The following is a 14410-nucleotide window of genomic DNA, read 5'->3' on the forward strand; positions in this document are numbered from 1 at the left end:
CCCTTGTTTCCATTTCACTGGTTTAGCTTTAATTTGACCTACTTTCAACTGAAATTTCATAACTTTGGTAGTCTTTGATATACTGTGAAATCATTAATTTTTGCAGATGATTTATTTTTGTTGATTTTATTGTTGCTCTCAATCAATGAATTCATGTGCCACGAACTGTTAATTAAATTAGTATAGGTTGACTGATTAAGTTATATATATTTACCCATGAAATGAAGTGTCCAAAAAAAGCAGTCTTTAAAAAAAATCCACAAAAATTGAGCCGCTAGAAAATGTATGATTGTACAGCATTGATATTTACATTTATTGTTAAGTTTTGTTGTCTTTATGCCTAAATACTGATACAATAATGCATTCACAATTTGGCTTAGAAGAATGCACGTATAATACGTATATATGGTTCTGCTCTGCTGTACAAGTGATACAAGTTGTTGTATCATCTTAATAATACCCCATGGACTGTTTCCAACTCATGAAACTGACAGAATCCATCAATATTTCTTTGTGTTGACAATATAATATGGTATAGAGCCATCTACAGGTCAACATTACCACTGTTTAAACAGTAAATGTATTTGTAGTTCTACTTCCAGACACTTTAATCGTTGATCATGCATCATTTATGGACTGTTGTAAGAGAAATCTGTGGCTTTGGACTGAAGGCCTAGAACAGCTTTATCTTTCCTCTTATTGATCACTGCTGGTGCCAGTCTTTCATATTTAGTTTGGTTATCAACAACATTAGTTAACATTGCTGACTCTGATTATGTGTATAGTGGTCTTGTCACAGTCCTGTGGACATATGTATTACCCATTGATGCTGGCTCCGTTCGTGTGTATAATGGTTTTGTCATGGTCCTGTGGGCGTCAGTATTACTATTGACGCTGGCTCCAATGGCGTGTAGTGGTCTTGTCATGGTCCTGTGGGCATCAGTATTACCCATTGATGCTAGCTCCAACAGTGTGTGGTGGTCTTTTCACGGTCCTGTGGGCATCAGTATTACCCAATGATGCTGGCTCCTTTGGTGTATAGTGGTCTTTTCACGGTCCTGTGGGCATCAGTATTACCCATTGATGCTGGCTCCAGCAGTGTATAGTGGTCTTTTCACGGTCCTGTGGGCATCAGAATTACCCATTGATGCTTGCTCCAACAGTGTGTAGTGGTCTTTTCACGGTCCTGTGGGCATCAGAATTACCCATTGATGCTTGCTGCAATGGTGTATAGTGGTCTTGTTATGGTCCTGTGGGCATCAGTATTACCCAATGGTGCTGGCTCCTTTGGTTTATAGTGGTCTTTTCACGGTCCTGTGGTCATCAGTATTACCCAATGATGCTGGCTCCTTTGGTGTATAGTGGTCTTTTCACGGTCCTGTGGGCATCAGTATTACCCAATGGTGCTGGCTCCTTTGGTGTATAGTGTTCTTTTCACGGTCCTGTGGGCATCAGTATTACCCAATGATGCTGGCTCCTTTGGTGTATAGTGGTCTTTTCACGGTCCTGTGGGCATCAGTATTACCCAATGATGCTGGCTCCTTTGGTGTATAGTGGTCTTTTCACGGTCCTGTGGGCATCAGTATTACCCATTGTTGCTGGCTTCAGCAGTGTATAGTGGTCTTTTCACGGTCCTGTGGGCATCAGAATTACCCATTGATGCTTGCTCCAACAGTGTGTAGTGGTCTTTTCACGGTCCTGTGGGCATCAGAATTACCCATTGATGCTGGCTGCAATTGTGTATAGTGGTCTTGTTATGGTCCTGTGGGCATCAGTATTACCCAATGGTGCTGGCTCCTTTGGTTTATAGTGGTCTTTTCACGGTCCTGTGGTCATCAGTATTACCCAATGATGCTGGCTCCTTTGGTGTATAGTGGTCTTTTCACGGTCCTGTGGGCATCAGAATTACCCATTGATGCTGGCTGCAATTGTGTATAGTGGTCTTGTTATGGTCCTGTGGGCATCAGTATTACCCAATGGTGCTGGCTCCTTTGGTTTATAGTGGTCTTTTCACGGTCCTGTGGTCATCAGTATTACCCAATGATGCTGGCTCCTTTGGTGTATAGTGGTCTTTTCACGGTCCTGTGGGCATCAGTATTACCCAATGATGCTGGCTCCTTTGGTGTATAGTGGTCTTTTCACAGTCCTGTGGGCATCAGTATTACCCAATGATGCTGGCTCCTTTGGTGTATAGTGGTCTTTTCACGGTCCTGTGGTCATCAGTATTACCCAATGATGCTGGCTCCTTTGGTGTATAGTGGTCTTTTCACGGTCCTGTGGGCATCAGTATTACCCAATGATGCTGGCTCCTTTGGTGTATAGTGGTCTTTTCACGGTCCTGTGGGCATCAGTATTACCCAATGATGCTGGCTCCTTTGGTGTATAGTGGTCTTTTCACGGTCCTGTGGGCATCAGTATTACCCAATGATGCTGGCTCCTTCGGTGTATAGTGGTCTTTTCACGGTCCTGTGGGCATCAGTATTACCTAATGATGCTGGCTCTTTTGGTGTATAGTGGTCTTTTCACGGTCCTGTGGGCATCAGTATTACCCAATGATGCTGGCTCCTTTGGTGTATAGTGGCCTTTTCACGGTCCTGTGGGCGTCAGTATTACCCATTTGTGTGTAGTGGACTGTTACAGTCCTGTGGGCATCAGTATTACCCATTTGTGTGTAGTGGGCTGTTACAGTCCTGTGGGCATCAGTATTACCCATTTGTGTGTAGTGGGCTGTTACAGTCCTGTGGTCATTAGTATTACCTGTTGGTGCTCAATGAGTTCATTAATGTGTGATGGGACTGTCATGATCTTGTGGATGTCAACATTCCAGAGCTCTGAAAAACTGCAAATTGTTTTAACTGCATTTTTATTTGAACTTTGATTATTAAACTGAATAAATTATGGAGTCAAATATATGTCGATATATATATTACACCCTGCTGCGCCACATCCACCTGTACAGTGTTGAAATCATTACCATCATCATAATCGTTATTTATTACTGTTTGCTAAACTCCTGCACACCCTTTCACACCTGCTGATGCACATACACCTACAACCAGGTAACAGTTGTTTTGTTTTTTTCACATCATATTGAAATGTTTATACATTCTGTTAATATACCGGTATTATTGATGGCTGTAAATGCAAATAGTGATGTATATAACATGTGTTGTATAAATCTGTGATGCAAATCAAGTACAACTATCAGAATAATAAAAACTATAAATGATACAAATTTCACATTGGGTTGATTTGTTGCCTTTCATTCAACCAAGTTCTGCTTTCTTTATGTGATTTACAGGATTCTAGGTCAATTGTACTGTACTAATTACTGATGCCAATTGCTGGTATGTGTTGTATGAGAGGTCAACAACTTACACCTACACCCTGTCAGGTTTACAGATTCCTGCTAACGTGGATTGTCAGGGGTAATTGAGTTACACTGTTGGTATTTACTGTACTGATAGTAGTACTGATGGTATAGAGCATCTGGCTTGTAGTATTGGGGGGTTGGGGTACTCCTCTTATATGGTGTCACCATCCTGCTGTGCCTGAAACTGTGGGGGGTAAGATGATCCCAGGTACTAAAAGTGTTGTGAGCAAAGTGTCTGCTAGACCAGATAGCACATACACTGCAGATTTTCTTTTGATATTTTGTCTATCCTAATAAACCTTTTGAAGATAACTTAATTAAAGACACCTTTTACAGGTCACAATTTTTAAATATTTTGGATAATACAGTAGAAACTGTCTATACAGGTCAATCAAAGAGCAGAGAAACATAGTACATTATATGGTAACAGTTACTGCTGCTGGAGTGGGGTTTCTGATTGATTTCTATCATAACCTTGACTTTTTTGTCCGAAGAGTAACTGATAGATTTCAACGACTTGGTTTGCTAAAGTGGGGTATTTGATGTTTTTTTTAAACATGCTTTTAATTATTATGGTCATTTGTGAATTCAACATTCAAAGTATGCATTTCAAAATGATTTGGTGTAAAAAGAACCTGTACATTGGGATAGAATCTCTATTATTTGTTTTCAAGCTTAATCTAATTCACAAGTCAAAGATTTATTTTCAAGTGGCCATTACTGGATACATTTAAATCCAAAACTTAAATACATGATCTGACTTTAGCACTAAGGAAGTTTTTTTATGCCTTCGGCCATGAAATGGTGTAGCATATGGTATTTACATTTGTTTAAAAAGAAAATATTTCTTACAGCTTGCCTCAGTCCATTTCCTTTTTATTATGTTTAAGCATTTTATAGTACTGTAATTTGTCACCAGTACCAATGTTTCAAGCAAATTCACAAATCAAGTTAGGACTTGAACTGTACGGTCAATTTTCTAACCTTTACAATGTAGTTTCTCTCAGTAGATCTGCCAAACTATAGTACACCTGACAAGTCGTTTGATACCACAAACAGCTACATATGTATATATCTGTATCTAGGTCACTATTATTGAATATAATAAGAGTAGCTTAATTCTTGTCCTTATACACAGTGTAATCTCACTTCATTACATGTCAAAGTCCCCTCTGAAGAGTGAGGGTTGGGGGGAGGGATAGGGGCAGGTTGGAAGAGTATCTGCTTAGTTGTGGTGACCAAGCTAGATGAGCATCTGACTTGGCAACTGCAAGTTAATATCCGACGTGTGTGGTTTGATCCCAAAGAGATGGTTGGTGTTTCTCTAGAATTTGAGATTGCTTACCGTGCTGTCATGGTTGAGTCCTTTGTCCAATGTACTGTAATTGCTAAGCATGTGGTGGGCCTCCCACATCATTGTTTCCTGAAGTAGCAACCAGCTATCACAATTAGTCAGCACCCCTTGTCAAAATAACCCTGGTTGTTTACAGGCCAAATAACTTGTTTTTCAATGCCCATGGCTGTAAATGAAAACAACTTGACTATTGAGAATTCCCATGGTTTTGTCTGTTGTCATTATTTGTGGGAAGCTGTGTCACTCAATGGTCTTGATACTTGCACACAAAGTATTGATTAGTGGTATTGAATGTTGAAAGATTACCTAACTTCTAGTATTAAGCACTACATCAATAATTCAACCAACAGGCCTTAAAATCATTACTGTTGAAATATAACACTAACTACTGACCTAATCATAGTCCTTACAGTAATGTTAGAACTTGAATTTGGCTTGATCATCAAACCGTTTGGATTATTTACTTGTCATAAGATATTATGTAGCCAGTCATTGGCCTAATTGTAGCCTTCTTACCCTTAATCATGTCGTCGATAGATCCACACTTCATTCTTAAAAACAGTTCTGGTTAGTAATTTCAAAATTTAAATGCTATTATTTATATACATTGAATTAGTATTTGGGTATTCTTGGGTGTTTTAAGGATATTATTGTAAAAATGAGTTATAATTCATTAACTTCATTATTCATTATTCAAAATGTCAGTAATTGTCTGATCAAATTAAAGCCACTACTGCCACATTTCCTGTCATCCTTGCTTAACCAACTTTATCACAATAGTATATATGTAACACCAGTCGCCGTTGTACCTAATTAGTTGTTATGAAGGTATTAATAGCTGTATGATGACTTAAATGTTTTTTTTGTCTGTCTACAGCTGTGAAGAACGACTTGGTGTCCTGAGAAGACCTGACACATTACATTCCCTTCTGCCAAACTTACAGCAATATCTAATGAACCAGTGAAGATGGAAAGCAATGGCCATATGGTTAATGGTGTTGGTGAGGGTGTTGAAGAAAACGTAGACCTAGTTTTTGAGGATGAAAATAAAGAAACTAGGTGGTCATCCCTAAATAAGCTGCGAAAGGCTCGCCAACTTTGTGACCAAATTCTGGTGATTGGTGCACATGAGATTGCAGTTCATAGGGCAGTGTTAGCCACAGCAAGTGGCTACCTTTTTGACTTGTTCCTGAAGCTTGAGGAGGAAGGCCCAACACCACAAAATGGCATGTGTACATATAAACTTAAGGACATTGACTATGATAGCTTTATTTATTTACTGGACTACGCATACACATCCAGGTAAGATTACAATACAAGATGACATTAAAAGGTTACTGATTTTTGGTGAAAATGTCATTATCTTCAATCAAGTGTTAGTTACAGACCACAAAAACCATCAAAGTTTACTACACTCTCGTTGCAAAACAACCCCCTCTCTTAATTCAATCATTCCCGTTTCTTAATCTAAGTTACAGCACAGTAAAATCAAACTTCTTAAATAATTACCAATTCCAAAATGTATTTAAAAAAAATAATTGCTTTTAGAAAAAATTAATTTGTGTCACCAAATGGAGAAATGACTTTTAAGCATGGAAAATTATATTTTGATTTTGAAGTACTTTGATATCTTTTGTCAGATTGATATATCTCTTCAGTACCTTTCAAATTTCAATTATGTTTACAAAAACGTAATGAAAACCTCTGAGATTTCCTTCAGACCTGTATATTATCCTTCCATTGTTAAATGATGTACTATACTTGATTCTGTGCATTTCAGTGCCAGGTATATTTTTTTTGGTCAATAACAAACTAAACTGTGATGATTGGAGCCTTAACATCTGATCTCATATGCAAAGTCTCTACAGGCTGGTGATATTTAATCTTGCTGAGTTGAAGTCTGCTGTACCTTTAAACAAATAATGACCTTGACCTAATTTCATGACCACATGGGTCAAATTATTTGCGAATAGATGATTAGAAAGCGTTTCCTTCTGAAATGAAATATATATATTTTTTTCTCCTCTCAAATTATTTTTGAATGATTTTTCATAACAATACATGCCAGTATACAAAAACACTTACACCAACACACTTGTTCCAACTTGCACATGGTGCATTATTGTAATAGAATACCAATTGTCGATTTCATCCCCCTCAAAATATCAGCTCTTGTAAACTACATAATTTATCTATACAACAATCATCATCATCATCTTAGTTGTCAGTTTTAATCTGAGGTATAAATGATCATGTACAGACATTCATGTCCTTCCCTCATCACATCCAGATCATCATTATCAAATTCATCATATTTATTCAGTGCCTTCTAAATTGTCAATGTAAATTTCCTGTATGAAATGTGTTTATTAAATCTTTGAAACTTCCATGAGTAAAATTAGTTTAAAACGTAAAAAAGTAGCATTTAGCTAAGGTTCCAGTGTGTTAGATACACACATGTATCAAAATTAGTTTAGATAAATTTCATTTTGATTCACTTCGAAAGTGTGTACAAAAAACAAAGTGGGTGATGCAGGACCTTTAAACATCTTATTATTCTGAAACAGGCCTATAGTGATACAAGGAGAGAATGATATGATTACAACATATCTGTGTCAATATTTAGGAAATCTATTAAGATTAATGAGAAATTTTCTCAATGTTAACCCTCGAATGTTAGTTCTAGCCATGGATGCTACAGGCTTCTCAGCTTCCACAAAGTGATTATGGAATGTAGCCTCCAGTAGCTGGGCTTCTACTGGCCTTAATGGTTAATGAAACCAACGGGATACGTTTGCCTCTATTAAAAACAGGCACAGTAACGGAGACTCTTAGATTCCCAGCCCAATTACTGCTACAGTGTTATAGGTTGTAATTATCATCTGAAGATTGCCATTAGTCTTGCTTACAAGGGGGTACAGCAGTTCTAGCATTATATATAAGATGTTTTGACCTGGATGTAGTAAATTTATAGCCAGGTACCATACTGGTGTTTTCTAATCAGCCTATGATGTTGATGTGCTGATTCGGAATCTGGTGGTGATTACACTGTATAATGAAGTAAATATTGGTAACGTAAAATCAATAGCCAAATATTGCAGGCTTTTTCAAAGGTTTGTTGTTAAAATCAATCAATGATATCATAATTATCCACACTTTATAGAAGAGCTGTAGTGGTGTTGATTTTTCTTAAGCAATGCCTTTACATTCAGTATTCAGTTAAAGAGAAAAAAATGCTTTAATGACAATAGAATATTATTGTCATTCTTCTGTTTTACAAATCTTGGGTGGAAAATAAAATATTTAAAACAGGATAGAGAAGGAGAGGGATTTCACTCAACTGCCAATCAGACCTATTGTCAAACACTTGGTTGAAGATGAATGGCAGTTGTAAATGGCATAAAATCACAAAGTTATAGTAATTAGAAAATTATCTTGATACATAGGTTGTCTACCTTTTGTAAAGTTCTCTGAGCCAAATATATACAGAGCACAGAATCTTTAGAATAGCGAAAGGTCATTAGTTCAATTCGACACATAAAGCATTGATATACAGAAAGATTGAAATTGAAAAGACATCAAACAGAGGGTGGGGGGGTTAGGGTATGGACAAAAACTGAATATCTTTTTCTTTTATTGTTTGTTCTATTCATTTTAGGTTTAGTTTATTTTAATATTGAAACAAGTATTATATCAGAAAAGTGCTAATCTTGATCTCCTTGGCAAAAATATTTTTTAGGGTAAAAATGCCACATTTGATTAAATTCTGAGAAAGTAAGAATAGGAATTATTCTTATTTCATGTTTTACGATGCATCAATATCTAAGCATGACAAGAACATATCTGGTGTTTACAAACCATTCATTAAGGTTAACTTTGAAATTTGGTGTTTTGAAGGGGAGGCAGCCATAAGTTTTAGAGTATTTTGCATTTTGCTTAAAAAATGTAATTCAAACAATGTAGGACAAGAGAGACATACATAATATATGTATAATTATGAGTAATTCTTGTTTACCATCATAACTTTGCTTTCAAAACAAAATTCACAAAATTACATGTATACTTCATGAAGACATGTTGAGGGGTGAATGGGTGAATATAGTTGATGATTATGGATGGCCTGCGACTGATGGAATGTAGATTGAATTCTCTAAAAATCTTGCGACATTAGGGTTGTTGGAGATGGGTTAAAATTAGATCAATTTTGAAGCAATATCCTGAGAGCTTGATGTTATTTAGAATGAAAGGAGGAAGAAGTTCTTATTAATATGATTTGATATTGATTGATATCTGCTATTATTTCAGACTTGAAGTTCCTGGAGAGCATGTGCGATCTGTGTATCGGGCAGCCATCCAACTGAAAATGCCAGATGCGGCCCGTGCCTGCTCGAAATTCTTGGCTGCTAATATGTCATCTGCAAATTGTATAGGTATTCTGCTGTCAGTGACAATACTGACATCTTGTTTCCTTCATCCCAACTACCCTTATCATCCCTCTCCCCAACATTTCCCTCCCTGTTCCTCACACGGGCTGCTAGCCTGTTGGGGCCAGGTTGGGAAGCAAAGGGGGACACCTTACAATCCAGGTTCTACGGCTGAGTGACCTCCCTTGCTTTCTTATGATAGCAAGTTGTACAGAGCTGTGTTCTTTTGCCATCCATGACAAAGGACAATGAAGCTGGATTCTGTCCACCCTATAAGCTGCTTATAAATAAATGGTAAGGATAACATCACAAAACAGTACTTAAATCATTGTCACATTTTTTTCTGTTTTAAATAACAGATATTAAAAGAATTTAAATTTAATTTATATTAATCTATGATTTGAAATTCTTTTATTTTCATTCAAACTGAAAATTGAAAATACTGCACATAATTAGAAATATCTTCACCTAATAGAGATTTTACGAAAAAGGTAAGGTCTTAAGTTAGATTTTATTCTATCTTTTTTATATTTCTTAGTAATATTTCTTTGATGACTATTTTTTAAAATTTTTGATTGCTGTTACACACTTTCAAGTTGTAAACATCTTTTTTTATAGTTAAAAGCAAAAACCAGATTTCATTAAGCTTAAAATTATTTCAACTATTTATAACCCGAAAGAAAACTTTGCCAATTGCACAGTGATGTAAACTTCCCTTAGAAACCCCATCTGAGCTAATCCCTGCTATGAACATGTTATATGACAACGATTTACTTTCAGATAGACATAAAAGAGACGACTGTGTGCTGGTATGACACTCTGATAACACACACACACACTTGTGTGTAAAAAAAAAAATATGAAACAATTTCATTCTGAGGCCCTCTTCTTTTGTTTGAAATTCCAGCAATTCCTCAATATGAGCTCATATTTGTTATTCATTAAATTATTTTTCAAACTATTCAAAATTCTTAGATGCAAGTTTGCATCACAGTGTTTGGAAGACCAGCAATATTGAGGCTTAGTTAAGGTGTTGTGTGGAAAATGTAACATAGAAAAGGGCCTCTTTAAGAAACCCAAGTGATACCTACAATACATTGGTCTATAGAGATTGCAGCATCCCAGACCTGTGTAGATTGACCTCTACTAGGGAAGGGTGTCACTCCTCCTTTGTGTTGTCATGATGTAGGCTATTTTGTGTGTGATTTTTTTTATATACATTTACTTCAAAGTTATCAATTAAAGAAAAAAAAGTTGAAATGTATACAATGTAATAATTATAGAATAAATTTAGTGAGATGATTTAGATTTTAAAGTTTTCTCATTATCTGATATATAGATAAGGATCATATATGGTTTTATAATTAAAATTATATGAAAATGAACAGATGTTTTATATATTTTGTACATGTTGTATAAGTTTTCAACAAATGCAAATTATCATCTTCCATACTTTGAGTAAAATATCGTGAGTGTCAAGAGATATGAACATCACTGTATATTAACACTTTCATTGAAATTTTATAACTGTTTAATAATTGAAAAAGGCAAATATGTTATCACTGTTTTAAGTCTGTTTATGCTTATTTCCATATGTAAAATTACTAAGTTTTCTACAAATCTTTACACAGGTATTCGAAAAATCGCTAAAGAGGCAGAGCTGAAACAGACAGCTGATGATTTTATAAGAAACAATATCAATGAGGTGACTGCCAATAAACACTTCTACGGCTTACCTAGGGTGCCTGTCGTTATCATAGGTAAGTTGTAACTAAGGTACCTGTCATTAACAATGGAAAGTTGTTATTAGGATACCTGATTTATCATATGAAGGTTGTAAATATGGTACTTGGCCCTATCAAGTAATATGTTGCTATGGTACCTGTCATTATCTTGGGTAAGTTGTTGCTATGGTACCAGTTGTTATCATAGGTAAGTTGTTGTTAGGGTGCCATTGTTATCATAGGGGAGTTATCTCTGCAGTGGTGGCAATTGTGATTAAATTTGTCATTACTAGGCTGAAAGTTACCTATAGTGAATCACTACAAGGTTGAAGGTCACCACTGGTAAATCATTACAAGGAAGAAAGTTACCAAAGGTGAATCGTTACAAGGAGGGAGGTCTCCATTGGTAAAATTACCATTAGTAGGCCTATACTAGGGGAAGGTTGCCATTGGTAGGCCTATACTAGGGGAAGGTTGCCAATGGTAGGCCTATACTAGGGGAAGGTTGCCATTGGTAGGTCAATACTAGAATGAAGGTCACCTTTGGTGGATCTGTACCTGTGGAAGGTTGGCATTGTTAGGTCTATACTAGAATGAATCTTATTGTCATAGGTACATCATTCTTAGTTATTTGGTCACTTAATGTCAGTTTACATTCACAGAGGGTCAGACAGATTGGTAAAGGGAGAGGTGAAGTCAAGAGCCCAAAAGCTTCAATGACTTTCTATAATTTGGAAGTCACATTGTATCTAACAATCACTGTAACATTTTTTTTTTCATTAAGGAATTTCTGAATGGATAACAGTTTAGTAGTTGTGAAAAAAAATTTGCGCTTGATTATACAAAGTCAATGACAGAAAAAGTGAAAAATCAACAACCAAAAGCTTTATATCTTCAAATTTGAGGAATAAATCAGCTACATCATATATTTGCTATTTGATTTCAATGAAAGAGGATTTACATAGGAGCTGCCAGCTGCTGCCCAACTTCCGCTTATTCAAATTAATTCAAAATCTATGAAATAAAAATTTCAATGGTCAGTATAATGATTTCTCTATGAAATGACAATTTTATTTACCAGGTGCCGATCCTGAGCTGGTAGAGTCAAGTGATGACAGACACATGTTTAATTTGGTGCTAAGCTGGGCTAAGGAAAATATAGACCAGGAACATCCCCATCTGGAATACCTCACAGAACAGGTAGTCTTCATGTGACTAATCCCAAGAACGCTGTGCAAATGATACAAATTTAGAAATAGATTCAGTAACAATATACCCACTCAATTTAGAATTAGATGTAGCAGAGCCAAATAATGAATTAAACTACATTTTACAACTATTATTAATGCAAAGGGTCTAAATTGTTGAAACCAAGAAAGTTACTCAGGAAAAACCATATTAGTTGGAGTAAATGTTAAAAACCTGATGGGATGATGCATTGATCCCGTATTTCAATAAATGTTTATTTTTGATATGGAAATGTCTAAAGAACATGATGTATATGTGTTATATTCGTTATCACTATTTGAATGAAATAAAATGTGGCATGAAGTTTACAGAAGTACAGATTATACATTGCGCTGTTCAGATAAAACTGAAGAATTTCTGAAGTTGGCTTTGGATGTTTTCTGTTTTTATTGCAGGGATTTAGTGATGTTAGTTATATGTGTATTTTTTTATATGTAGTTGGGATCTGTTTGTAACATCTATCAAATGTCCATGTTTCAGACAAACATACTGTACCTGAACTCTGACAACACACTGACAGACACAAAAGACATCTCAGATGACCGCAGAAAAGATGATTTGGTACGAGTTTACACACAGAAAACCAAAAACAGAAAGGTAAGTTATATTATCAGGGTTAAAGCTCCTCAATAAGCTCATCCATAGAGCATCACTGCTAATTTTCTTTTGTTGGAGTTATTTTTTGACAAACTTTGTACAAATTGCGCTTATCATGATTGACTTCTGATTTTTTACATTCCTTTTATAAACACTGTACAGTCACATACATAATAGGTGTGTTACTCATTCAGTTTATGTTTTGGTGTCTGTCTTAATAGTTTAGAAAATCAAAACATGAACAATGAGGCAGTTTTGTTCCACAGAGTTCTTGGCTTTAGAAGGAAGGGGAGATAACCCCAATATTTTTGTAATGTTTAGGTAAGGGTGTTGATGCTTAGCTTTGTCTGTCATTAGAACTACTGCATTTGGAGTTTCCTACATGCATATACTTGCTGAGTGTTGATTCTATGTGTTAATTTAGTGAACATTTTTTTTATTAGGTCATCTGACCCGAAGGGTCCGATGACCTATAGTCATCATGCTTCGTCCGTCGTCGTCCGCCGTGCGCCGTCCGTAAACTTTTCATTCAAACGACTTCTTCTCAATAATTGGAAGGCCCAGGCAACTAATATTTGGCCTGTAGCTTGCTTTGATGAAGCCCTACCAAGTTTGTTAAAAAGAATGACCTTGACCTTCATTCAAGGTCACAGGGGTCAAATGTCTTAAAATCTTCAAACGACTTCTTCTCAATAACTGGAGGGCCCAGGCAACTAATATTTAGCCTGTAGCTTGCTTTGATGAAACCCTACCAAGTTTGTTCAAATGAATGACCTTGACCTTCATTCAAGGTCACAGGGGTCAAATGTCTTTAAATCTTCAAAGGACTTCTTCTCAGTAATCAAAAGGCCCAGGCAACTAAAATAAGGCCTGTAGCATGCTGGGATGAAGGACTACCAAGTTTGTTCAAATGAATGACCTTGACCCACTTTAAAGGTCACAGGGGTCAAATATGTTAAAATCTTTAAACAACTTCTTCTCAATAACCAAAAGGCTCAGATTGCTGATATTGTGCCTGTGGCATGCTGGGATGAAGGGCTATCAAGTTTGTTTAAATGAATGACCTTGAACAACTTTCAAGGTCACAGGGGTCAAATATGTCAAAATCTTTAAATAACTTTTTCTCAAATACTAGAAGGCCTAGGGGGCTAATACTTGGCCCATAGCATGCTGGCATGGAGCCCTACAAAGTTTGTTCAAATGAATGACCTTGGCCCACTTTCAAGGTCACAGGGGTCAAATATGTTAAAATATACAAAGGACTTCATCTCAATAAGCAAAAGTCTATGAGTGCCGATATTGGGTCTGTAGCATGCTGGGAGGAAAGGCTACCAAGTTTATTCAAATGAATGACCTCAACCCACTTTCAAGGTCACAGGGGTCAAATATGTTAAAATATACAAACGACTTCTTCTCAACAAGCAAAAGTCCATGAGTGCTGATATTGGGCCTGTAATATGCTTGGAGGAGAGGCTACCAAGTTTATTCAAATGAATGACCTCAACCCACTTTCTAGGTTTGGCTTGCTTTTTGTCAGATGACCGTTAAGGCCCATGGGCCTCTTGTTATGAAAAACCCATATTGCTTAGTTTACAGGTTAAATGTTTAAGATTAAATGAATAGTTTTATTAGTAAATACCTGATTTGAAAATGTCTGTACTAGGTAGCTGTTAAGTATCTTAGGAACCTA

General features: G+C 36.3%; 1 protein-coding gene across 2 annotated transcripts in view; it reads left to right on the top strand.

Annotated features, from left to right (window-relative positions):
- Nucleotides 1–14410, top strand: part of LOC132551078 (influenza virus NS1A-binding protein homolog A-like) — a 35644-nt gene that overhangs the window by 13718 nt on the left and 7516 nt on the right. For both annotated transcript variants that reach the window (XM_060215183.1, XM_060215184.1), the window contains exons 2-6: nucleotides 5605–6029; nucleotides 9033–9157; nucleotides 10783–10911; nucleotides 11957–12075; nucleotides 12604–12720. In XM_060215183.1, the coding sequence (XP_060071166.1) occupies nucleotides 5695–6029; nucleotides 9033–9157; nucleotides 10783–10911; nucleotides 11957–12075; nucleotides 12604–12720 (825 nt within the window). In that variant the 5' untranslated portion in view covers nucleotides 5605–5694. The remainder of the gene's footprint in view (nucleotides 1–5604; nucleotides 6030–9032; nucleotides 9158–10782; nucleotides 10912–11956; nucleotides 12076–12603; nucleotides 12721–14410) is intronic.

Source organism: Ylistrum balloti, unplaced genomic scaffold (assembly GCF_031769215.1).
Source record: "Ylistrum balloti isolate Yb309-2 unplaced genomic scaffold, AGI_CSIRO_Ybal_v1 Utg370174, whole genome shotgun sequence".
In the NCBI taxonomy this organism is placed as follows: domain Eukaryota; kingdom Metazoa; phylum Mollusca; class Bivalvia; order Pectinida; family Pectinidae; genus Ylistrum; species Ylistrum balloti.